This window comes from Poecilia reticulata, chromosome 4 (genome assembly GCF_904066995.2).
Source record: "Poecilia reticulata chromosome 4, P_reticulata-male-v2, whole genome shotgun sequence".
In the NCBI taxonomy this organism is placed as follows: domain Eukaryota; kingdom Metazoa; phylum Chordata; class Actinopteri; order Cyprinodontiformes; family Poeciliidae; genus Poecilia; species Poecilia reticulata.
The window spans coordinates 11,774,315-11,800,595 of NC_088833.1; the positions used below are offsets into that span (position 1 = coordinate 11,774,315).

Below are 26,281 nucleotides of genomic sequence, written 5' to 3' on the forward strand. Positions count from 1 at the left end.
GAAAGGCATCGGTATAATACGTTCATGTTGCTTACCTAAAAAGATTCTCTGCTCCTGCTCTCATGCGCATCTCCTTGTTGATCTGCTGGTTGATGCGAGCCCGTCGATGCTGCAATTTACTGCGCTGAGTCTGAGCGAAGGGATCACAGCCCTACAGGGGAAACATTAAACCACACGAGGAGAAAACTTTTTTCTGATTCTTACATCCAGCAGTCAATATGAGAATCAGGTTTTAGTACTTTGATAGTTAGGATTATTCCAGAATCTGCAAGCATTTTTTTTCCTTCAGTAGACTGCACACGGGTTTAGAAGCAAGTTTAAGATTAATAATAAAGAGAAAAAGAAAATGAGTTTATATTAAGCAGGGGCTGGAGTTTAAACATGCTGAATACTCCCTCTGCTTCTCCACAAAACTTTTTCTAATCACCTTTTCCCTCAGAAACTTGTAACCTTCTTTCATTTTAATGCACTCACTTCCCTGTTTCATTCCTGCTCACCCAATGAAAGTATTTATTTAACATGCGAATGTCAAGTAATCCTCAAAGTGCCTGTGTGGATTAGGATTCTGGCTGAGCTCCCACCTCTGCTCAACCATCAGGAAGCCTGCAGGACAGAGGCTGCTCAACAACAGAGCACAAAACATCTAAAGGAGGAGACATTGGCGAATCGTCACTGCACGCGTTCCTAAATGCTCAATTTCATTTAACAGTGAAGGAAAATGACAAGGTATGCACAAATATGAGCTGTCAAGTAATGCAACAGGTGAATGGTTTCAAACATGTCCACACATGATTCAGAAAATTAAAGGATTAACCAATCAAAACAAAAAACATGTTTTGCTCAGATCTGAATTTAATTCTGCAGTAGAATGATCTAACTTTAAAGCAAGACATATTACTGGGAGGATTATGTATTAAAGTTAGATATTTTGCCCAAGCTACTGATTTTCCCTCATTTTTTAATTAATACTTATGTGTCTTTGGTGTAGCATGCAGAACAAGGGCTGGACAGCAGAACAGGTTGGAATACCAGCCGGGGCCTTTATCTTTCACCTGAAGTTCCCAGGGGATAGTCCGGCTACCAATTGTCTAAAAATAGATGATTTGAGTTTAAGCAAGAATCTGCAAAAATTACTTTAATTTGAAAGAGGACCTTGGATCATTGAACAGCAGTCCAGTTCATTTTCTCCTTACCTCTTATTCATTAGTAATTAAAGGCACACAAGTTGAATATGGCAACTTGTGTGCCTTTTTCCTACCACTCAATTTTCCCTTAATAAGCTGAAGTACTGAGTACAACAATCGGTGTCCCTTGTGCCTTATCTTCTATGTGGACGAGTTAGTGACTGTATGCTGAACAAGTGTCAAGTCAGCAATCCTCCATGACTGTATAGACCATAGCATGACATTTCTGCTATAAAAAAAAGCTTTTTATTATTATTGGTTGTAACAGTGTAATAATCTGAGATAGAGAATTGTGCGTTTTTATTAGTAGCAAGCCATAATCATCAAACAGGCAGATGAAACATATCAGGGTGAGTTTCTGGTGTCTCACCTTGCGGATGCTCCCGCTGTGGCTGCTGTCTGTTGGCAGCGTCGCGGGCATGTCGTCGTCGTCGTCCGAAACGCCGTCTGACAGAGATAACTCAAAGTCTCTGTGAAGAGTAACGACATTGGATTTATTAAACTCATTATTCACATGCACACATTGCACACTAATGTACACTTAACATTTAATTTGAACTAAAAACAAACAAACAAACAAACAAACAAAACAAGTTTTATTCAGTTGAGCCTCAACTTTTAACAGCTAACGGTAAACCACTTGCCTTGTGGCAGGTCCCTCCATCGTAACCCAACAACACCCGGCGGCTTAAACGGCCCCTACATCCCTTACAGCCTTATTGCCAGCTTTGTACAAACAGCAACGCACCAAAAGTAACAAAGAATAGGCCAAAGGCAGGTGAACCTTTATCTCCTAAACACAAGCCAAGCTGAACACTTTTTTCTCTTGATAAAGCCTTGTCGTTGTTTTCAGACAGAGTTCTGAAAGAGATTACTCACCGAGGGAGGGTAAAGGAGAAGAAACGTAGCCAATCAGGAAGCGGCTTTTTAATGTGACAGTAGACAGAGCAAATTAAAGAGAGGAAAGAGGCAGATTGGCTACTTCAACTGACCAATCACAAGTTTCTTAGGGCGTGCCTTTCTACTCCTCCCACCTCCTACTGCTCAGATCGTTGTTATGGTTACGACAGGGGCAGTGGCTTGTGTACCGACTCCAAAACGGTGGCAGCAGCAGCAACCTCCCCTCGCACATAGAAACAGCTCAAATAATAGCAGTAACACTTTGCTCCCGCTAAAAAAGGGTTGTTTTCAAAATAGAATTATAATCTTTTATCTCTTAATTAATCGTAAATATATTTGAAGATTGACCGGTTCGTCTCTACACAGTTGTTTATCCAATTGCAGTCGAATGGAGCAAAAATCACATTTTCCTGTTGTGACGAATATTAAATAAGTTAAAACTAGAATTAAACCTTATAATAAAAACTACAATGCATAGGATAATTCATTATTTTCTGAAAAACACGATGCCTGATTTTCGCAAGATCAGCGCATGTTTTTATTTGGCCACCAGGTGGAAGCCTCGTCTTCCTAAAAATCCTACTCTAGATGTATGTCTGTGCCATTCTAAATGTATGAAAGATATATTAAAATTCATGTATTATGAAAGTTAAAGTATGAACTGAATTCAGTTGAGCAAACTAACCAGTTTCACAGGACTTTCTAAAAAGTAACCAAATCCATCATGCAGCAATTTTTTTAACCCTCCTATTATGTTGCGGGTCAAATTGACCAGTTTCAAAGTTTAAATTTTTTTTAAAAAGAGTTAAAAGTATTCTGCATGAAACTTTTTCTATTTGTCTTAATAGTTGCACTCTATGTATAAAATGAAAATGGTTCATTTTACACATTTGCAGCCCCCCTGCGTCTACTTGTTACATAGATACTGTTCTGGTCAATTTGACCCGGCAGTCAAGTTGAAGGGTAAAAAGGTAAAAAAAATGTCCAATTCTATTTGTTTCTTTGCACCTATGAGACATATTTCACCACACACAAACACCACATCACACATGCATGCACACACACGCGCACGCACACACACACCACACACACACACACCTAAACAAGCACACAAACCCACTCTTTCACTATTCTCTTTACTTCACTAAGAAGCTGCCAGAGAGCAGGTGGTCATACAACTTTTGACAGGAACCTTTTCTGTTCCCCTGGACAAACTCCACCCACACTGAGTGGACACTCAGTAGAAGTGGAGGGGGGGACATAAATACTCTCTGCAAGGGAGTCCTAAACACATTACACACTGAAGGTACATGTGATATCGTCACTGTCAGAGATCAGGAAATGAGCCACAGGGAAATAAAAAGATAACAACCCTGAACGCTCTGGAACTTGTTGATCATGCCAGGGCCGACTAGGATGGCAGTAACTCACATTACAGACATCAAGTCAGTCTTTGAGCTACTTGTGCCTAGTGCAATACAGAAAATCCTTCTTGAAATGACAAATCTAAAAGGAAGGCGAGTTTTTGGAGAGAACTGGAAGGAGCTGGACCAAATGCATTTACATGCATATTTGGGGTGGGGGTCCTCATTCTGACCAGAGTTTATAAGTCAAAGGATGAATCAACAGGCAGTCTAAGGGATGCAGAGACAGGCAGGGTAATATTTCGGGCCATATTCCTGGAGACTTTTCTCCAGAGTAATCCGATTTGACAATCGATGGACAAGACAAACTAGCAGCTAATAGAACAGTGTGGAACATGTGGGTTGTAACTTCCCCTGTTCTATAATCCAGGCCCTAATGTCACAGTGGATGGAAGACTTGTGGCATTCATAAAGATCACCGCTGGCATTCAGAGGTCGCTGCTCATTTACGCATTATATGCCTTCCACACCAGCTAAATATGGCATAAAAATTTGGGCAGCATGTGATGAAAAAACCAGTTATGTTTTGAACATATAGGTTTAAACTGGAAATCCAGCTGGAGGATCATCTTCAGGACTCATTTGTCTTGATTTTAATCAGTGGGTCAATTTGACCCAGAGCAGAATAGTGTCTCAAGTTCAATTATAAAGATGACCCCTTCAAAAAAATATCTAAATGTAATATAAAAAAATTTACAAAAAATCACTTTCAACAATAGTTAGTGTAATTTTGTGTTTAGGTTTTTTCAGTGGGCATAAAAAATGTAAATCGCATTTTTTTATGTCCAAATGAGTAAATTGTCGTCATTGATCCTTTATTTGTGAGAAATAAAAAACCATCATTGCACAAATATTGATTGAAATGGTTAGTATTGGAGTTAATCAGATACAAAAAAGTTTTGGAGGAATTTTTTGGTTTCTGACACTATAACATGACTAAACACTCTCCGTCAAATTGACAAATTGACCCACGAACATTATTGCTGTACCCAAGAAACGAACATAATAGGAGGGTTAAACGTTTAAAAATAGACCATCATTACAAGAAATGTCATTTTTAAACTTGCTCTTTGGGTCCGAGATTAAAAACTGCTTAAATATAAGAGAGTTTCAAGTGATTTGATTTCAAAATTATTTCTATCTCCTATCTGCCAGAATAATAATCATGTTTGAAGAGATTTTTCTTGCTTTCCTCATAGTCAAATATTTCATACATTAAGATTATATGCTGCCAAGTCATTTGGTGATATTGTCATATTATGGCTTTTTACATTTTTGATGAGATCATTTATGATATTAGTTTTGGAAATTCTAACTAATGTAAAACAAGAGAAATTTCCTCTGATTTAACTTCAGACAGTGAGAAAAGATGTGTCTTTTTATTCAGTGTATGCAATTCTGGTTTCAATAGCATGTGTATCAATGCCCAAACAAAATAGCATGCTACAGGAGCATGCTGGCAGAATCTGGTAAGAGAATATCATTATGAAATGAGTCATACACTAACATGGGCTGAACAGCCACTTATTGAGGAAGAAGCCAAAAGCAATATAAAAAGCAGATTATGCTTTGCAAATGCATTCAGGGACAAAAACCTTAATATTTGAAGACAAGGCCGGTGATCTTTTCAAAATGAAACAGAAACATTTTGCCATTAAACACTTGAAGCTTGTGGTAATTTAGGTTTGGCTTTTCTCTACATAGGTCCAGTTCTACTTAGGACAAACATCGACACGTGTTTATGCTCATCATTCTTTTGTTTCTTATGCCGTTAATCTTTCTCCGCCATATTGAATTTTTTGTGTTCTATTTTGTGTTTTCGGTGGTCTACATAGATGTTTGTTTACTATATAAACATTTCTGCATGGGCTTGTTAGAAAAATTAGACAGTTGACAAAGAAAAAAAAACACCACCATTTGTCACATTACTTTCTCCCTTGAAGCAGTTTTAAAATCTTCTGTATCGGTTTAGCCAACAGGTATTTTGTTTTGTCCATCTTTTATGGTAATCTCGCAGCTGCACAGCTCAATTGAACCTGCAAGAATTGATTTTGACCTGCAGACTAGATTAGCACCATTAAACTGTGTGATTAAAATGCAGATTGCAGGATGGCTACATTTTTGTTTTCCTAAGTAATTAAAATGTGGCAACTTTGTAAAGTTTCCTTGGGTATTTTAGAAATCCAGAATGTTTAGCTCTATTTTGGTGCTTTAAAAACAAAGCAAAAAAAAAAAACTGTTTGCAGAACCTCTGAGAGTTGACAGGGGTTAAATGTAAAAGTAGTTGATGCACTGCCACTGCACAGTGTAATACAAAAGGTGCATTGCTTTGTATCAAATAGCAGTTCAGAAAGTTATTCCAGCCTCCTGCAACTGTTATACAAATGCTTTCACTTCTTGTAAATGTCTGATCTTTCCCTGTTTAATACAAAACGAAGCAACAATTTACTTTCCAATAATTTGCTTTTCCCCAAAATACTTTCAGTATTTGTCTGCTGACCCTCAGAGGCATTCACAAACCTCAGTGCCAATTTAGCTTTACATTGGAAGCATAACATATACTTAGATGTGTAATGTTTAATATGTTAAATACAACTTCACGTTTAGCCTTTTTTTAATTATAAACAAGCTAAACTTTAACTAAAATTAGATACATCTAGAGGTTCTTAAAGTACCTACTCCTCAAAAGGCCAGTATATTTAGTTTTAAGTAACAGACATGACCTTTTTTTGTTCCAAACTCAACAGCTTTTAGTGGAAATCAACATTCTGAACATTTCACAAGCATGCACATATCCAAAATAATCTTTTAAATTTGCATTTACAGGTTACAAAATAGAAACAATAGCCAAAACACTTTTACAAGAGGACTGAAACATCATGCATGTCTACAGCAACACGCTGTGATGTTAAGAAATAAATTATTTTCTTTTTTTATGTCCCGAATCAGTATTTTTTTTTTTAAATCAAGACTATATGCAGAGAAAAATTCTGTCCTTCACATTCAATTTAATCAAGGGTTTTCTTTCAGCTTTATAAAAACAAATGGTCACATAAAAGAGAATCACATGGCAACAAATAAATACCAACAGGTCTCACTACAACTTACAGGACAACAGTGATATAATGCTATTCTCACGATAAGCTTAAAGTGGAACATAAAACTGTATTTCTAGAGCCTGTCATATAGATTTTAATGAAAAGTAACCCCTGGTTTTTAAAGGGACATCATTTTCTGACTGAGCAGCAAATCTTGGACACATTTTCTCTTTTACAGACAAAATACATAATCCATCTCCAATGCTCTTTAAACACAACCTGATTGTTGTGCTGCAGCGTAATGCAAGTTTGTCTCAGACTAAAACAAGGAGTCTAAAGTAAAATTTAAGATGTGTAGATGTAAAAAAAAAACAAAAAACAAAAAAAAAAACAAGTCAGGTACAAACTTTCATCTTCAATTCTAATCATGCTTTTACTCTAAGAGACTTTTTGTACCTCTTAAATATAAAGTTAACAAGCTGCCAAATCTGACATCAAGTCCTAGTGCTGCATTTGCTGAAACTAATGCCACACTAGTGTCTCCTGTATGAACCTACCCGCCCTGTAATGTTTCATATGTCCAGATGTGAGACAAACTGAACCATTGCTTTACAGTCGAAGCTACTTCGGTGAAGCATCGCAACAGCATATAGTACACTTAGTAACAGTTTGCGTAGATGCAAATACAAACTGTTTGAGTGTAATGATTTTGAGATTACAAGTAAATAAGGAAGCAAGGGAAAGTCCCAGTAAGAGCTGGAACACTCAAATTCACTGCAAGGTTGTTTTTTTTTTCTTTTTTGAAGTATTGAAACATAAAAACTGAGGTACAATAGATCACATTTATGTTTCCATTGTTCCATGTTCCCCAGCTCAACAGAAGGACCTCAGGCAGATGCAATGAGAAAATTAAAATGCACCGAGTTTTATCTTAAAAGTGTACAAATATTCAAAATCCAAACATGCCTGGTGAAAAAAGTCAAACTTTTAGGATGCCTCGTCATTTCGCAGCTTTAGGTTTGGTTGGCTATTGCATCATCATGTTTGAAGGGAAGACACAGTCCCTGGAAGTTTAATCCTAATCATATATACATAGTAAAAATCAGGTTTCCTGCATGTTTTTCAGATCAAAATGTTTAATATCAATTAATCTTTTTCGGCTCATATTAAAACACAGAACATTGAGATACACTGTATGCTTAGACAAGATACTTCTAATACAGAGGCCAGGTTACAGATCCAATACATAATCTACAAAAAGACTAACGGAGATGTGTGTTGTGTAAGAAATATAGTCTCATTAGAATCGGACTTATTTCAGACACTGACTTTAAATCACAAAATTCTTATTCTGTGCAATTATGTATGCGGATTTTTCTTTTACTTTAAATTTGTCTGTAAATGCAGTGACATTCTGGTGACCCAAGCCAAAGCAATCAGCACCATATGGTGATGAGCAGCTTTTAGTCAATCAACGTACTGGTACCATGTGATCAAAGGAGCCTAGCAAGCAGGTTGTTACTGGTGAATTTAAAGTAAAATATAAAAATAATAATCATATTCATAACTGAACAGAATACAAATTATGTTATAAATTCAACGTCTAAAAAAAGTCTGCTGATGACAATATTTCTTTCATAAAGAAGGAAAGAAGAGTACGGGACAGATAAATGTATGGTCGTATTTTGAAAGTTTTAAGAGATAGTTTGTAAATGCAGAAATATTTTCCCTCCAATTTGTTTTTTGATACTTTTCCAGACTGAGGGAACCATGAAAATGCCAGAGAAGAAGCTTAAACCAAAATCTCCCTCAACAAAATCTGAGGAGAATGAAAAATGGTGATCAATTTCAGGTCTCCTTCCAGTTCTGTACAATATTGAATGTAAAGCATGTTCCTCAACACATATTTTTGCACATATCAGATTTAGTTCTTAAAACTGGGGGACATAGAAGCACGGGAACATAAAAGCAATATCCTTCGTTCAGTTCCAACATTAGAGTGTAAGCTGCACCGGAATAAGCCCTTTCTGATTTTGCATCTTCTAAAAGTTTTAACAGCTTCAAATAAAAGCAGAAAAAAAAACAGGACAAGCCAAAGTGTAGTTCCCAAAAGAAAATAGAGAATCCATCTTTTTGTTTTACATTAAAATATCTCTGCTATGAAACAGTCAGCATTCACATCAGGCTGAACAGTCCCAGCACAAACGTCAGGGAGTCACAGTTAAAGTGCGAAGCAACTAGTGGACTAAAACATTGCACAGTAACAGAAACAGTTCACTTTATCCAGCCCAGAACCAAACATGGTAGGCAACATCAGAAAACAAATAAACATGTCTTAAAACACGCTCCACTTTAGCATAGCAAGATTAAGATCAAGTACATAGCATGGGATAAGAACCTGCTAAATGTGTCAATCATGTCATGCAGCTGACTGCATAATGTAGATGCTTCAGAGGTCCACAAATGCAAACAATCAGAGCGCGTGCCAATCTGGAACATTTACAGGGCGGCATCTCCTATTTGTTTGAAAAAGGGTCTTTCACAATCGACTGCAGAGAGATGCTACAGTGTGAAGAGAGAGCGGTACAAGCAACAGTCAGTTTCTTAATGGGGGAGGAGGGGAGCCTTGACCTGCTGGGACAGAACCAAACACTCCAAACATCAACTCATCGGGCTAAAACCACAACACTGTCACAGAAGTTACATTCTTGTATCATTCGTGAAGTAGCATCGTACAGAAATGGAGGTAACAGAGTCACTTAACAGGAGTTTACTGTTGCACAGGAAGAAACTCATAACATGCATCCCTTTAGACGGTTTGTGTTAGCATAATGTTACACAAATCAAACCTGCAGAGCTATAGAAGGCCTTCGTTTAGAGGTCTGGACTGTCCGTTTAGTCATGCATTTTGTTGCAGCTTTATGTACAAAGTCCATTTGAATGACTGCGGCAGGATGAGGGACTGGGGTGAAGCTCCAATCACTGGCATCACAACAGCAAAGTCTTATGTACGCAAACCTTTGGAAACAGAACATCTGCACAAAATGTCTAGGCTTAAAGAAAAAATCCAACAATGGTTATGGAGTCGTTTTCAGGTAACCAAGTCTTTTTGTAGGTTATGTTTAATCTTAAATAACAGCTGGCAGCTAAACTTGGATATCAGCTTACTGAGCAGAGAGAAGTGCTCTGCCCAGTGAGGATGTACAATTAATCAAATTAGTAATTCAATCTTGGCTCCAAACTATCACAAAAAGATTATTTATTTTACTTTCATATATTCTAGTGTTCCTGATTTCTGAAAAAAATCCATTGTAAAACTGGAACATCAAGGAAGTACAAGGTTTTTAAACCTCTGCAACAATGTTAGCTATCAAAGAACATGATAGAGTGATATTCTGTTAGTGAATAGTCAGGTTTAGCTGCTGTTCACCAACAGCAGCTAACCCTGCTGTTAGTGAGGTTTAGCTCACTAACAGCTAAACTTGTTAGTGAGTTAGTGGGATATATATATCATTGGGATATATATATCCCAATGATATATATCAATCATTTGATTAGACACGTCTTAGGTGGAAAAAAAGATTGGCTAGTATGCAAAATACAAAATTCTGAAAAATATATAAAACTTTCGAGCTAAAGCTTGCGCAAAAAATTTAATTAAACTTAAATAATTGTTATAATCATGATTTTTTTCATAACTGAGCAACCCTACTGTCCACAAAACATAAGCATTTTGAAAAAGAAGAAGGCAACATCAAGCATTAATTTAAAGCTGGATTTATGCTTCAGCGTAGAGACTTTTTTCTTATGTCAACATTTCAAAACACAATTTTGGTCTTTGATTGTCATACCGCCACCAAAACATTCCCGTTCTGCACTCAAACATCAAAACTAGCCTTTCTTGCCATATTTTACAAAGTACAACCAATAGATTTTTGGCTGAAATTGGCCAAATAAAGTTTTCAGTGAAAGCCTCTTTAATTTTTTATTTTATTTTTTTTTTTTTACAAAAAGCAGCTCATAATGACCATGTCTGTCAAAGCTTTCAGAGGAGTTTCAGGCATGTTTAAGTAAAAACACCTCCAATATTCTGCTTCAGAAGAATAAATCCAGCTGAGCATATGGAAAAAGTTGGATTTTTCCTTTAAGTTCCATAGAGTTTTTTGTCATCTCATTTGCATAGGAGTCAGGGTGTGTTGAAGGCAAACAAAACTGCTGATGGAGCTGTCTACTGGACACAATGAACGCTTTAAACCCGCCCAGGTGCAATTCCCATCCTGGGTGTGTTTAGACAGTCCGTAAAAATGTCAATACATTTACACCTGAACATTAAAGTTAGTCAAAAATGATCCCAAAAATCTACAGAAGCCTTTCAGGGAAACTCTGACAAAAAGGCTGAGGCGGACCAGTTGGCACTGAATGCGAAGGTAGTGTTGTCAACATCAGCCGTGCAACTGGAAACATTTTGGCAACAAAGATCAGAACTCATTGCAGATGACAATGTGAACGGTTTGGCTTGAAAGATCTGTGAAGTGTTTGTTTTTTGAAGCCATTTCTGCTGCTTCCGAGACTGAACAAACAAGGCAGATTTGAGTTTTTGAAGCATTGCACATTTTACATAATTACACTTAAGAGTTCATCTTAAAGAGATCTTTAGCTAGCTTTTATGCACCTCATCTAAACAGAGGATATAAACATTCTTCAAGAGAAGTCTCTTAAAATTCTTAGAGCGCATCTTAAAACACTTCACGTGACTTCGGATTCCTCTCTGTATCTAACTTCAGTTGCGTTTTTGTTAGAGACCCCCTGTAAAGGAGCATAAAGCCTCCCCATAATTGAACTCTTTACATCATTTCTTGGACATTTGTTTTTCCCCTTTTTTCTTTTTGTCCCACGTAAAAAACAAAAAGACAATTTGGCCATCAAGTGTACAGCTACAAAATACAGTACATCGATTTGTTTACACTTTACATAACCACAAAGATTACCGACTGACCAAAGTTTGTCTCAAATACAAGAAAAGGTCAAATATTCAGTTAGGAAAATACGTCGTCACATAAAACACTGAAGTAGAACAGCAGAATATTACTGTAAGGCAAAATCAGGTGATTTCACAGTGACTGAAAAATATTCAGATTTGAATGTTCTCTGGTTTAAAAACAAATGTGTTACTTTTCAAGTGAACTTCTCAGCTTAAATATAAACTACATTGCCATCAGTATTTCCTTGTTTGGCTCTCAATACATATATGACCTTGAGTGACATCCCATATTTAATTAGCAGGGTTTATTTTGTCAGCCTGCCTTTTGCAGCTCTACCGGCTGCGATTCTTAGGGGAAGGATTTCCACAAGGTTTAGGAGTGTGTTTGTGTGAATCTTTCAAAAGTCTATTTGTGAGACCAGACACTGTTGCTGGACGATAATAGTGTGTTCCATTTGCAGTCAGAACTCAGAAATTCTGACTTCCCAGTCTGAAAAATCAACGTCAGTGCCCCCTGAAGACGCACTTCTCACTCAATGCGATTTGTAAAGTTGACTTCCAGTTTCAATATGGCTGCTATCAACAGTAGTAAGCTGCAGTGGAGATATTTTATTTACAAGACAAACTTGAAAGAGTGTGTCTAAAATCAATGTTACATGTAGTGCCCGCAACTATGAACTAAAATTAAGAGTGGTGTTTGCTTATGGAAAGTAAATCTTAAAATAAATATTGCAAGAGGTACTGCAAGCAAGATCTACTTGGGCATTGCCATGTCGCAAACAGGACTTCTCACACTATGTTAACTGGAACACTACCACTTTGGGTGTAAGGTAAAACACAGCTTCAAGTTCAGACTTTCAAGGTAAAAGGAACATGACATAAGGTTCGGCACATGATCGTCACTCTACTTTATTCAAACTCTCTAATCTACATTTTTACAGTCTTGCTTGGTATCCTGAAGCGTTTCAAGCTCTTTCACTGGAACTAAGAATGTGAACTCTTCACCAAACTTTACATCTGACACAAACTACCAGACTCAGACAGCCACACTTCTGATTCTGTATATTACACTTTATGGGAAGGATGTAGCTGCTCAGTCATCGAAACCTTTTTCATGAAGTGTTCTATGCACTGAGCTAATCTGAAGGATTTCAAGTTGGTGATTTCTGAATGCAGTGCACCTTTTATTTGACCTACCACTTTTGGCTGAGTTTCTTCCACTTTTGAAACACTGTTACAAGTTGAGAGGAATATTAAGTGGTGAGCAAATGTCACAACTGGACATATTGTTCAGGTGATTTTCTATAACACCACAACTCTCACCTATCTCCTGAGAATGACACATTGGATATTTCCCCAACGTCTGTAGAAGTGTTCTTTATGCCTAAATCCAGGATTGTATGCACACCTGGCCCCAGAAGTGATTAGAACAGCTGAAATAGATTTCTTCGATGCTAAGTGAATACTTTTGGCAATATAGTGTATATAATGGCTTTTTTTCTTGCCGAGAATGAATTCTGATGCACTTTTCTTTAGTTTTGGTTAAATTGAATTTCCTGATAAGTGGTAATCCCAGTCCACCTGAAGTGGTGCTTAGAACTGATTTCTAGATTTGCTTGTTGGACTGCAGCACAATATTAAATAATGGCACAACTAACACCAAAAGAGCAACTATGGGGAGGTTTTGCACTCCTTCGTTTCCCAAGTAAAAGCTTAAAATAATAATAAAAAAAAAACATTTATGTGTTTGTAATTAATTACATCAGTGAAATTTTACACTCCACCTACAGACATTTTGGCATCAAATTTAAGTTAGAAAATATCAACCCTTTGACCAAATAAATAAATAAATAAAACATAAATACACAAAACATAAAAACATATACAAGATGAAAATAACATTTGGTTGTCAAAAATAAAGCTTTGAGTGTCAAAAAGAAAGTCATCATGCTATGGTAGGAGAACTTGTTTCATCGAAGGGTAGTGAGTAAACCAGCTATGTTGTTTATTTTCCTCCTCTTTTATACATAGCCAAAACTATTATTTTACCCAATAAATTAGCAGCTTCCTGCTACAAGCAAAAACGATTAAAATGAACGTGGATATGAAAAGAAAATGGGTATAATGTGCATTTTTTTAAATATATGTGGCATGTAATGGAGCACTGTAAACAAGAGTAGGCTAGCGAAAGCGCCGAGCGACCAATCTTTATCAAAACAACAGCGAGGCCATTCCCGTTGCAAGCCAATGGACGACTTTTTCCCCGTTTTGTTTTTTGGTGGCGCATCTTTCAGAGTCATACAGCTGGATGGCCATGCAACGAGGGAGAGGGTTCATCCTGCCCTTTGTTTCACTTCACTCACGTTAGTGTTTTTGTTTTTCCCTCTTTGCTCCATCACAGCCTCGCTACAGCCTGTCCATCCTGAACGTGTCCTCCGTGGCGGGGTCAGCGAGCACCATGTCGGGGTCATTGAGCATGTGCAGTCCGTCCAGTGTGAGTGGATCTATTTTCAGCTCATCCAGCGGGAACTGGGAGTCGGCATCAAAACTGACATCACCAACACCTGCCAGAGAGTTGGTCAGCTCTTTAGAGAGGCTGGGTGGAGACTCACCTGTGACTAAGAAAGGTGACAGCAGAGAAACGTAGACAGCTTCAACACAAAGCAGTCATTTAGCTACCAATGGGTCGGATACATTTTACAAAACAGATGGCATCACGAATTATTAAAATATTCAAACATCTCAACACAAATGGGTCTTCCAATTGCTCAATAGCCCTGAAGGCCCCCACATACTTGGACGTTCATCATCTTCTATGAACGGACTCTACGCACACCGTCTGCAGATGGTGTGCGTAGAGTCACGCACACCATCTGCAGACGGTGTGCGTGACTGCACACCGTCGTGTGCGTGACGACGGTGTGCGTGACGGTAGGCAATCGGTACGCCTATATAGGCAATAGGCGTACCGATTGCCTATATTTCTCATGACAGATTCCTTTATTTCCCCCAATCCGAAAATCTTGAATTCTCCCACTGTAGAATTCAAGCATTTTCCAATAAGTTTCAAATTAAGTCTTTAAATCTTTCCAGCACCACTTACCACGCCAGCTAGTTGGGCACCCAGCCCAACTAGCTGGGCTTCTTCTCAATAAAAAGCAACCACCACATACCTGTTGGTGGTACAAAGCGGGAGTCTGTCTGATCTGCGTCCTTGCAACTGGTTGCATTGACTCTCAGCCTTATCAGCTTGACTTAACATACAAAACAGTTCAGTGTGCAACAAAGAGCACGTGGACGTGAAAATGAACCTTTGAGCAGATGTGTACGGTAGATGTGTGTTCTGCATTGTAAAGTGTACCCAAGTTTGTGGGGGTCTTAAGCCTATCACCAAATTTGCACAAGTGAAACAAGTTTAGTATTTTGGAGGGGCCACCGCAAAGCCCTGATCGATATCACAAAGAAAATGTTTAAGGAAGAGTTGAGAAAGTATGTTTGAGCAAGATGGCTCAAACCTGACTCAGTTTTATAAGAGTTGTATCAAGACGAATGGACCGAAATTCCTGCAAACTGTTGCGAGAAGCAAGTAGAAGGATATCAAAAGAATTTAGAGCTTTAAAAAATCTTGTAGCTCTGGTATGTAGAAAATATAAATAGTTTTGGTAATCCTAACTGACCTCAAACAGGCAAAGCTCGGTTTGATTTAATAATAAGGGGGGAGAAATAGTTATGGGTTGCATTTTATAGTATATGTAAATATCTGGTCTCAATTGCATTCCCATCTTTTTGCCTGGAAAAGAGGTGAAGGACATGTGAAGGACAATGCATGGATGGGTGGTGGTGCTGCTACCTGTTAGAATGATGTTGGGGATGTTGCCATGGCTACTGTAGTTGAGCTGCTGCGAGTCCTGTAAGCTGCTGCCGGTGAGGCCCATCATGGCCGCCTGCGTGTAGTTGAGGGTGGAGCATTGGCTGAAAAGGCTGGACGAGCTGATGGGACTTTCAATCATGTTGAACTGCTCGAGCTGAAAAGAACAGATCTGTGAGGCAGAGCAGAGTCAGGACAACGTTCTGTCCTCGGTTACTGGTAGTCTTGGTTACCTGGTGAGAGAGCGCATTGGTCTGCCTCGATGCCAGCTGCTGATCATAGAAGGAGTCGCCAAATATACTGCCCACCACAGGAATGTGCTGCAGGGGAAAGGAAATATAAATTAAAATCATAAAATAGATTGCAAGTTCCTCTAACAAGCACAAAAAAGTCATCCAATTGACTAAGGCCATATTTTAGTGATGGAGTAACAAGGAAAACCAAGCAAGACAACACATCACACAGCTGTCCAGCAGAGCAGGAAATATAAGCAAGTGGTTCTCGTAACCAGGGTTAGCACAAGCCTACGAAAGAGTGAATGTTGGCTGCTGCAGCCCCGTTAGAAAAGAATCACAATTCAGTTCATTAAAGAGAGGCCTTGGTGGTGAGCCTAAACTGTATAATAAACACCAAGACAATAAACCCTGGCAATTTAGGAAGATAAAAAACATCAAAAGGACAAAAAAACGAAGAGGTGAAGAGGTAAAATCCAGCATGACAGAGAGGTCAAACTGGATTTACAGAAGTAGAGAAGAGTTGAAACTTCCCTTCAATAATCTTAAAAAACAAACGCTTCATAGAGCACATCATCAACAGTGTGGGATTGGCTTTCTTATGTGGTAGAGTCCCTGCTTAAGCATCATCTTAGCCAAAGAGCATGCAGTCCATGAATGATTAGAATCTGAGAAATTTTGACCTGAACTTTCACTGATTTAACCACAATTAATTTAGCCACAATTGTATCGTAAAAAAAAAATGTAAAAATGTCTCACAGAAAATAAGATTTAATTCATAAACTGAGTTGTTAAAAAAATATAGCACTTTTTCCAGAAAAAAATATTTTATTATACAAGGAGCATCCCAGTGTGGTGCACACTGAGAAAACCAACATGTTGTCATGCACACGGTGAACTGTGACAGTGGAGATGAGGAGATGAGTTATGCAGCTGCTGACACCATGAGTGGTGCAAACACACAGAATGAAAAGCAGCCTGGCTATGAACAGTTAGCTTTCCCCCAGAAGCAAAGCCCTTCCCCAGGCAGCAGCGAGCTCGGAGGGTGGGCCCTTACTTGAGGCGAGCCTCCAGGGGAGAAGCCTTGATTGGAGACTGGGGAGGTTGGAGACTGAGTGGCTGGTGAGCCAGTCTGATTGCGATACTGTTGGAGGGAAGAGGGTTAGCTAACACTAAGCTTCATGTCTGGCACAATCACACACATCTTTAGCAATAAGATCAAAACGTGTTCAGTCGCAGGTTAAAGTTTGGCAGTGACATATATGCTGTGTTTTGCAAATGTTGCATCTTTATTATTATATTACCTAGTGACTTGTTGGATGTTAACATGATATCAAAGTGTATTACTACTGGGACTGAAACCATTGTTTTCTTGTGTTACTCCTGGAGAAAAGCATGCGCAACATTTTCTGGATCATTGAGAACTTCAAGGTAAGAAGTTAAATAGGACAGAACAATTTCATGAGGTTTCAGAGACAGTTTTTCCTGATCAGTTCTTCTACAGAATCCAGTTACCAGTGCAGAGCTTGTTCAACATCAGCAGCAGGCGAGTGAGAGTGTATCTACATGCACAAAGAGACTTTGGGGTAGAAAAGAAGATACTTGTGTCTAAAAAAAGATATCAAGGAGAGAGAGTTAAGTTGCGCAGGAGGTTTAGTGATGGACAGTAGAAGGCTGCTGAAAAGGTACCGTCTCTGATTAAATGTCCATCATCCCAGGAAGAGGGCTTACTCACAGCTCTGAACAAGAACACTGCCATAAATAATGGTAGGCTAAAAACAGATTCCAAGAGCTACTTCGTCCAACAATGCAGGGACAATTTGGCGTTTTGAGTATATTCCAGCACAAGGGAAAATAGTTGATGGAGGGGGTTAAAAAAATCATATTGGAATTAAAAAACGAAAGTCAATTCTACAAAGTTGGCTCCTGGATAAGAAGGAGCCAACAAACTTAGATCAACTCCGAGCACCGATCGTCAAGATTTAATAGTGTAGAGGACATCCAGGATGCCAGATTAAATTAAGTTATGAAAAGGCATCAAAATTCCACATTCGGACTCTGCATAAATTTTATATATTTCATATAAAAGTTTTTAGATGTCTTGTGTTTGTAGTTGTGTTTTCAGTTGACCATAAACTGTTGAAACCACAGAATAACATCTGTGTCACTGCCAAAGCCTCTCACTATGACTGTACAGTGGACAAAACAACAAGTTTTATCATCAGCCTCCGCATAAGAAGTGAAAAGATTTTGGCAGGGAGTTCATTTTGTCTGTCTACACAATAGCAGCAAGCTATGATCATTTTGATCATGTCATGTTTTCAAAAGATTTATATATTGAGCAAAACCAACAAAATGGTAATCATGACAATATTAGGAAACGTTTCCAGGAAGCTGTGAGCCTGCCTTCACTTTCCTAACTGAATTGTGTGTTTCTTACCGAGCTGATGCTCATGCTGGCGGTGGTTTGGCTGTCCGGGGAGGGGCTGCTTGCGGTGGCTGTCCCAGACGAGGCCAGAGTAGGCAGAGCGATGAGCTGGATGCCCTGTGGCAGCGCCGGCTGTTTCTGGAGGTCACTGAGTAGCTGAGCCTGGGCCTGAGGCGTCAGCTGGTTGAACAGGGGGTACTGGGAAAGCTGCTGCTCCAAAGTTAATGTTTCTGTTTGCAAAGCCTAAAGACAAGAGCACACACACACATTACAGTGTTTCACCTTGAACACCAAGAAAAAAACCAAGTGAAGCCTGACACCAGACATTTACCTGTGTAATATTAACAGGTGAGGAGAGCGTGGGTGAGAGCTGCTGTGGGGACTGTTGGAGGTGGAGGTCAGAGGTGAGAGTAAGTGGCACCACGGGTGGCTGCCTGCGCTGGCCCGTTACAGTCATGGAAGGCTGAGAGGGCGTGGTGATCCCTGGCAACAGAAGAGTCACACATGCACAAGTCACTGGGTTTTGTTAGAGGAAAGTCAGATTATTAAGCATCCAAACATGAGAATCAGCTAAGAAATCATAGACAATTGGCAATGTTTAATATACTGCTTCTTAAAGCTTTACTTTTATTAACAGGCAACACGCATACAGACTGGGTTCACCACAGACCACATTTCTTCACCTATGTCATGTGTCAAAAACAAGCAAGTGAACATTGTTGCAGTCCAAAGCAAAGAGGTTAACGAATATGCAGGAAACAAATTTTAAATGAGAATTTCGCAGAAAATAAACAGCTGGTGACCAGAACAAGATGTAGTGAGTAACTGTTATCTGACCAAAATACTCATCAGGATGAGAGGATAAGATTTTAGGACATAATGAGAGGCAGCCAGCAGCCCACTGGCAAACAGAAGACCAAAACAAAGGAGAGTAATACAGCAGCATCTAACACAAAGCTAGGTTTAATATTTTCTGCACACAGATAGAAACACAACAAAACCTATTCTAAAATTATCTGGGTTGTAATGTGCCTCGAGTTAGAGATTAATTTTTCTTTATTGTAAATAAAAATTTCCTGTTATAGTAAAATTATTTGATTTAAAAAAAAACAGGCTAAGAAAATGTGCCTCAAGATATTGGCTAAAACAACCTACTTTCTTAATTGGGAGTAAAAAAAATTTTTTCGTCTTCTTTCTCCATCGTCCTAATTTTGGTACATGTGAGAGCTCTTACCATGACTTGCAGCACTGATGCCCAGGTGGGTGAGGTTGGTGGTCAGGCTGCCCGTGCTGTTGGCTGAGCTGAGCGAGGGGAAGGACACGGTGTCCTCGGGGTCAAGTGGTGTGGACAGCGGAGGAGGGAACTGGATGTTAGTCAGATCCGGCAGCGAACCACCAGTGTTGTGAGCAGCTGGGACCATGGACGGGCTTAATTCCTGGTCTGGTGACGGGAATATACTGGAAAAAGGCAACCAGTTGGTTAGTGACGTGAAACACAAAAATAGCACCAAAAAATGTTTTTGGATAACTTGCTTTAATAATTCTAACTGCTGATAAGTGAATCAATTATGTGACAGATATTTAGACTAAAGTATTCCATATCTGCAATATGAAAACAAAGCCCTCAAATTATTATAACTCTTAATCAGTTGAGAATTTCTATGTTGGCCTCTCTGAGAACTTAGAAGGGAGAAAAATAAATCTAGAACATTAGAAAATGTTCATCTTTTATACAATTTACTTCTCTGATGTGGAAAAACATCAAATTACATTGAAGCTTTAATTATATGGTTGGTCTAAAGCTTCATTACATTTAGTAAAGCATTGTCCAATTAGAAATCTACTTTCACTTATGTGATGATGGTCATTATAAGAAAAACTTAAGCATTTTTCAATGGAAATTAAAAAAGAAGCAGAGGTTTGGAAAATCAAAATAGTAATACTCACTTGATTCCTGGGACATCACATGTATTAGGCTGAGATGCATCATCCTAATAAAAAACAAAACAAAAAAAAGAGTCATGATTAATTCACCACATGAGTTCACTTTACAGTCCCTCACTGTCCCACTGGTACCTTCTTGTCATCCCACAGCTGCTTCTGTACATCCTTGTCTGCATCCGACTCTGAATTTTCCGTCCCTGGCACCGTAAGCAGCAGCACTATTAAAGAAAAAAACAGAACACTTTTTTTGTTGAGACAATATTCAAAAATGCAAAAGCCTTACTGAAAGAAATTAGTCATCGATATCCCAAGCCACCATGCAGAAAATAATACTGCTGTGCACCAGATTCCCACATTTCTAAAAATAGCACAGGTGACCACCAGACGCTGAACGGAGGCCAACTAATCTTGGCTTCATTGTATTAGAGCTTTACACATTAAAAGACATGATCGATAAGGAGTCAGTTAATGATTGATTTTGCTCTTTAGGTTGCCCTGAATCAGCTTCATTCAGAAATGTCTACAGCCAGCAGAGTACAAAGTCAAACAGAAACACTTCTCAGTAGATCAGCTTCCATTTGCACCTTAAATATTTTACCACGCGTCTACATCTGCCTCTCTTTGACACCAGCTCTTTTGTGTCTTCGGAGGTTTGCAGCTTGGATTAGCACGTTGCTCATGAATAAATGAAAGACTCTGTGTCTTTGTCACTGGATCCTCCCTCACCTCGTTTAGGCTGCAGCTCCTGCGATCCTCCTGAAAACACCTCCTGGGGTTTCGGGTTCATGGCGCTCTGGTGTAAGGCCGAATCCGAATTCGTCCTGTATGTGACAGAAAGATGAGACGTCAGCAGAATCCCAACACTGGAAGAGGGCCAACTGTTAAGCATCATACCCATCAGGGGTTACAGCCCTCGTTACTGAACTTTATTTGCCACTAAGTTGCCCAGTCCATCCTTGTGAGTAATTTCGACTTTAATTAAATGCATAAAAATAACTGTTTCTGACTGGGTAGTTCCAACCTCTTGCAAATGGACAAGCGAAGAAGCTTACCTTCTCCAGCTTGTGTCTGGCGGTGGGGAGAGGTAAACTGAACTGTAGGGACAGCTGTCAATGTAAATCTAGTCAAGGCTAATAATTATGAGGAGAAATAGAAGAATCAATCAGACATAGGCTTTTGTTCATCCCTTTGTGCCTAAAACATTATGAATAAATAATCCTGGACAAATCCTACAGGGAGATCAAATCTCTAAACTAAAAATGGAAAACATTTGTCAGAATAACTCTGCTAAAGTGCATTATGCCAACATGTGTAACTCAGCAGACGGTTATCAGTGGATGTACAAAAAATAAATCATTAATTTATTGATCTTCAAATCAACATAAACAGGAAAGCATCAAAGAAAAACAGACTTTTAACACAGAAATGTTACTGAATTGTATATACACTGAATTACAAAATCAAATGGGTGTGTCTTACAGCTTTCAGTAGCATTTGGAGAATTTCTCCAGAGCTGTGCTCTTTGATGCAATTCCCAATGCCATAAAAAAAAAAATCTAAATTTTTTAATCACAATCAAATTCTGCTTATATTTTTCAGATCAGATGGAAGGGAAGATGATACAATGTGTCCATCATGAACACATGCTGCCATCTTTGCTTTGTACCTCTGTCTCACTAGTTACACAATCCCATTCTATCCAAACCAACATAATGACTGCTACTTCCAGAGGTGGATAAGAGTCAAAATATTTGTGGGTCAGTTTCAAAGCCAATCATCTAAAGGAACTTTCAGATGACCACAATCCTTCGAACTCTGTAACCTTAATTACCATATGAAATGTAAAATGTGGTTTTATCTGAAAAAAGGACACTGTATTTGACTGATATTCCAATCATGGATAAATAAGACAATTTAGGAAGGTGAGACAAAGTAACTTCCAAGTTTGATCGGCACATGTGACGGTGCAATAGAAAGGATATTTGGCGACCGTGTTTGTCCACTGAAAGTGGGCGACGGTGAGGAGACGTGATGCGGTTACGATCGCGGTAAACACGGTCCACGAGTCCATGGTGCCTGCTTGTCCGACTGGTGTCCAGCACAGAGTTCTAAGGTGGACACACCAAGTAAATGAGATGAGAGGAGTCCTTTCAAACAGAGCAAATCTTTGCATTGGAATAAATGGTGCTAAACATGTTCACTTTAAGATGGGTCAAGTCAAGTTGGCAAATGTAATTAAAGATGAAAAGCCATGACAAGCAATGGTATACTTTAAAATTTAGGAACCAATTCTCAATTATGGGGAAGAAAAAAAAACAACTTTAAGACAAGCTCTTCTTTAACTTTTGAGGTATGATGAAACCTGGTGGAAGATGCAGCTCTAACCAGCCAATAGTCTTACAGCTGTCGCAGCCAGAGAAAAGCCAGCAGATTATTTTACTCCTCTTTAAAAATGGATAGTCTGTACATAAAGTATTTTTCAACAGATCTGAAAAACAGCTGAAACCTGTGTGTGTCCAACATTCACCAACAGCTGACAAGGGTACACTGATCCAGAACAAAACCATTGCTGAGAGAGGCTAGGGGCTCACCTGAAAAGGCAGGTCAATGTTGCCATTCCCAATCTGATTGACATTGGGCAGTGAGCCTCCATAGTACTGTCCACGATTCTGCCCTAGTTGCAAATACTGGGTCTTCTGTAACTGCAACTGTGCAAAGTAAAATTGCATGAAAGCATGAGTGAATGACTGATCTGATTCACAAACAAAAGAGATGCTAAAAATGGGCAATGCGTGCAAGTCTACAATGATTATATGCAAGATTAATGAGTTTGGGGCTTTTATGAACTGAAAAAAATGTAACAAGATGAAACAGGCAAATGTGGCTTTTTCATGGACAACTGACAAGCAAACAAAACTAGCTGATTTGAATGACACTGGACTGACAGCTTGAGTTGTCACAGTTGGGTATTTACTACTTGCATATAACAGTAATAAAAAAAAGTAATGTATGCTATAACAAAAACAAAACACTGACATTCTGTACACCCAGAAGAATTGAGTCAGATGATCAGACATAATGCAGTGACAGAAAATCTAAATGGCAACACAAGGGAATGAGGCAGAGACTATACAACTGAAGAGTGTTTCCCTCCTAGGAAATATCAGTATGGCTTAAGGTTAGACACACGCATCATAGTAATAAAGTGTGCTTAATTTCCAGCAAACAGAAAAAAGAAATATCCCAAACACTTCCCGACTTCCTGACGTCAGTGCAGCTTGAAGAAATGAGTCAATTGATTCATTCAATATATGCTGGTGGAGCTTCCTGGATGATTAACCCTCATCATTTGGGGCTTGGGGCAGAGAAAAACAAACTGGCTGCTGCTCATGCTGGATGTCCTCAACACTTACTGCCATGGCCCATGCCTCCCTCTTTCGATTAAAGGGACAGCAAACTTTTTTTATTTTGATAGATAATCCTTATTTTGAAGAGCATCACTCCAGAGGAAGGGAGTGGCAGTGATCAAACTCCATCTGATTTATACTGCTTTTCTGTTCAATTATTTACATTTCTGAAGATATATTTTAAGTCAAAGAAGAAGTCTTGAAAAAAAATTATTCCAATCCAAACAGAACAATCTGAAACAAAACAGTCCTCACATTTAAAATGTAGCAAAATGTGAAGGTTTGCCACAAAACGCTACAGGTTTAAAAAGTTATAGGCTAGCAGTTCTGACAGGTCCTTACATTCAACATTGACCCCCACTGACTCCTGTGAAGTTAACTGTGGGTCTCAACTGATTCTTGTGACCTACTAAATGTGAACTTAAATTATTGGAAACCTGACTGAATACCCTGGTTGTAAGCTGCTTATTAATAAATAGGTAGCATTTCTTGTGTACAGTTATATTACATTATATAGCATAGTATGACAGTCTTTTAAACATGACTTGAAATTAAAAATAATTTGAAGGCACACTACTCTTTGCTCAAGTCTCATTAGTAGAAACTTACACAATTTTTTTATCCCACAACTGACAGGCAATCACAGTTTTTACCCACATTGCAGAACAAGAGCAGGAAAAGATGCAACATTTTGAAGCCTGTAAAAAAAAAGAGAGGTCCAGAATTTTTGCTTAATCTGTCAAATTCACAAAAGCTCTGACATTTTCAATTAGCTCCTAAAAGGAGAGAAATAGCTATGTAATGCAAATTGCAAATATGAAACATCAACAAGTAACTCCCTCCTCTGTTTTTAATTGCACAACTGATGCAATTTTATCCTGAGTGCATGATGCTTGCATATCGTCTTCACAACAGGGAGTAAAGTTATAGTTTTATGGATTTACCAAATAATGATAACTTTTGTTTTTGAGTTTTACAACACAACATCTGTGTTTACCCAAGGCCGATTCGCATAAACTCAGTTGGATAACCTTTAATCTAGATCAACAATTAAGCATGAGGAAGAGCTATAATATTTAAAACAAAGAGAAAAAATGGTGGGAATAGATTTCAATCCAACAAAAAATGAAGAGCTTAAGATTGCCTTTATGCATCAAAGAAAAGTTTCTGACCTTTGCAGATAGACAACTATGTATGCATCAAGTAGTTCATGAGACAGGTATGCTCAAAATGAGCATAATGAAAACAAGAAAAAAAACTTTATGGGGGAAAAAAAATCTGCACTCGCAGACATTCTATAACAATAACAGACATTTAATAAAGTTAAAAAGCAATTTGCATCAAGCCTTCAGGAAAGAAAAAAAAACCTGATAATGAGTTGTAACAAATATATGGATTTCTTTCTCTTTCTTTTCAAAATCTGATGTAAGCAAGTCGTTGCACCATAGCTCTCCCTTATTTTAGTTTTTTTTCTTTTTATCATTCTGAGAGGTCTTTCCACCACACACACACACACACACCCCTACACACGCACGCACGTACACCCACCCACACGCGCGCGCGCGCGCACACACACACACACACACACACACACACACACACACACACACACACACACACACACACACACACACACACACACACACAACATAATTGTGAGACATAATCCAATGTTTCTCAATCCTGCTCCTCCGGGCCCACTGTCCTTCATGTTTTAGATGTCTCTCTGTTCCAGCACACCTGATTCCAATGATTAGATTACCTCCTCAACATGCTATTAAGCGCTGCAGAAGCCAGTTAATTGCCCATTCATTTGAGCCAGGTGTGTGGCAGTGGTGAAACACCTAAAACATTCAGGACAGTGGGCCCTAAAGAGCAGGGTATTATTTATTTTATTATCATTAGAGGGTTGATAAATCATTTCATTGTGATCCATTGCTGACTTTCAACAAATCTGTAAAAACTAGTACTGTCAAGGGGCGTGGCTGGATAAGCCAAAAACATGTAATACATTAACTAAGCTTCCGTTTTAAATTGTGTTTTTGTTTTAATTAAAACGTGCCACGGTGGAAACAGTTGACGTGGGGGCGGGAGGGAATCCACGTCCAGTGAGTCCGATTGGCCAGTTAAGGCTGCCTTAAACCTGTCAGAGATCCCACTCGCATTTGCTCCGCTTTAATTTACCTGCCAACAGCCTCAACATGTTATTATGCGGTGATGTGTGCGCCTGGAAGCAGCCGAAACGCGTGCACTTACCGTTGAAATCATACATGGGGAACAGGTGCACGTTACACTCAAACTGCTGGCGGAGCCAATTAACGGTGCACTAAACCACGCATGTTTTATCGATAAAATAAATAAAAAAAATGTAGCGCCCGTCAACAGACGGGCGCTACATGTTGTGATTATGATAGACCGATACAGCTAAGAAAGAAAACATGGACCTTACCCAAATAGAGAGCAGTCGCTCAAACATATCACCGCAGTGTTCGTTAACTGCCAAAAACAGCGATGCAACAAACTGGGACCAGCCTGTGAGGGGGTGGGGGGTCTTACCCGAGCGGCTCTGGTGATGTTCAAGTCCTTCATCACTTCTTCAAAAGCGGCAGTCTCCTCCGCCTGCTTTTGATTATGCAAAGCGATTTTTTCGCTAAATTTGCGCGGATTGTTAGAGGACGCCATCTTTCCCTCTTCTTCTCAATGGAATGTTACGCTACGCACGACGCCAGGCCCTCGTTCTGTCGTCACGACGCACGGTCGAACGCCTCTATTGATGTTACCCCTCTCTTCTTCAGCTGCCTGCAGAATCTGAGAGGCAGGCCGCGTTTGAGATAAAATAAGACTCACCACAGGGGGAATTGTGTGCCCTAGATG

The 26,281-nt window shown here is 38.9% G+C and overlaps 2 protein-coding genes across 7 annotated transcripts in view; both read right to left on the reverse strand.

Annotated features, from left to right (window-relative positions):
- rhpn1 (rhophilin, Rho GTPase binding protein 1) overlaps positions 1–13,981 on the reverse strand; it is a 27,649-nt gene extending 13,668 nt beyond the window's left edge. Inside the window, exons 1-3 of one of the 3 annotated variants that reach the window (XM_081606207.1) lie at positions 13,891–13,981; positions 1,555–1,654; positions 36–151 (exon numbers count right to left, since the gene is read on the reverse strand). In XM_081606207.1, the coding sequence (XP_081462333.1) occupies positions 36–151; positions 1,555–1,605 (167 nt within the window). In that variant the 5' untranslated portion in view covers positions 1,606–1,654; positions 13,891–13,981. The other 2 variants (XM_081606208.1, XM_081606206.1) reach the window with 2 other exon arrangements.
- Positions 6,497–26,257, reverse strand: LOC103463423 (CREB-regulated transcription coactivator 1-like). Of its 4 annotated transcripts, none has more exons than XM_081606210.1 (14): positions 25,964–26,256; positions 22,592–22,708; positions 21,981–22,108; positions 21,053–21,112; positions 20,727–20,821; positions 20,133–20,218; positions 20,004–20,047; positions 19,291–19,514; positions 18,388–18,539; positions 18,069–18,299; positions 16,686–16,772; positions 15,629–15,715; positions 15,378–15,552; positions 6,497–14,091 (listed from the first exon to the last, which is right to left on the reverse strand). In XM_081606210.1, exons 1-14 carry the CDS (start codon positions 26,087–26,089, stop codon positions 13,934–13,936), a joined length of 1,770 nt encoding a protein of 589 aa, XP_081462336.1. In that variant the 5' UTR covers positions 26,090–26,256; the 3' UTR covers positions 6,497–13,933. The 4 variants fall into 4 exon arrangements, with proteins under 4 accessions (XP_081462336.1, XP_081462335.1, XP_081462338.1 ...); XM_081606209.1 differs by having other exon boundaries at positions 6,497–14,145; positions 25,964–26,254; XM_081606212.1 differs by lacking the exon at positions 22,592–22,708 and having other exon boundaries at positions 6,497–14,145; positions 25,964–26,257.
- Between the last annotated feature and the right edge of the window lie 24 nt (positions 26,258–26,281).

Bases quoted from the DNA above. Each gene is read 5' to 3' on its own strand.
- LOC103463423 (XM_081606209.1), bottom strand. From the start codon at position 26,089: ATGGCGTCCTCTAACAATCCGCGCAAATTTAGCGAAAAAATCGCTTTG. The intron at 18,540-19,290 runs GTAAGAGCTCTC...TTCTGTTGCCAG, and splicing joins CATCAGTGCTGCAAGTCATG to GGATCACCACGCCCTCTCAG. The intron at 16,773-18,068 runs GTAAGAAACACA...TCCCTCCAACAG, and splicing joins CCAGCATGAGCATCAGCTCG to TATCGCAATCAGACTGGCTC.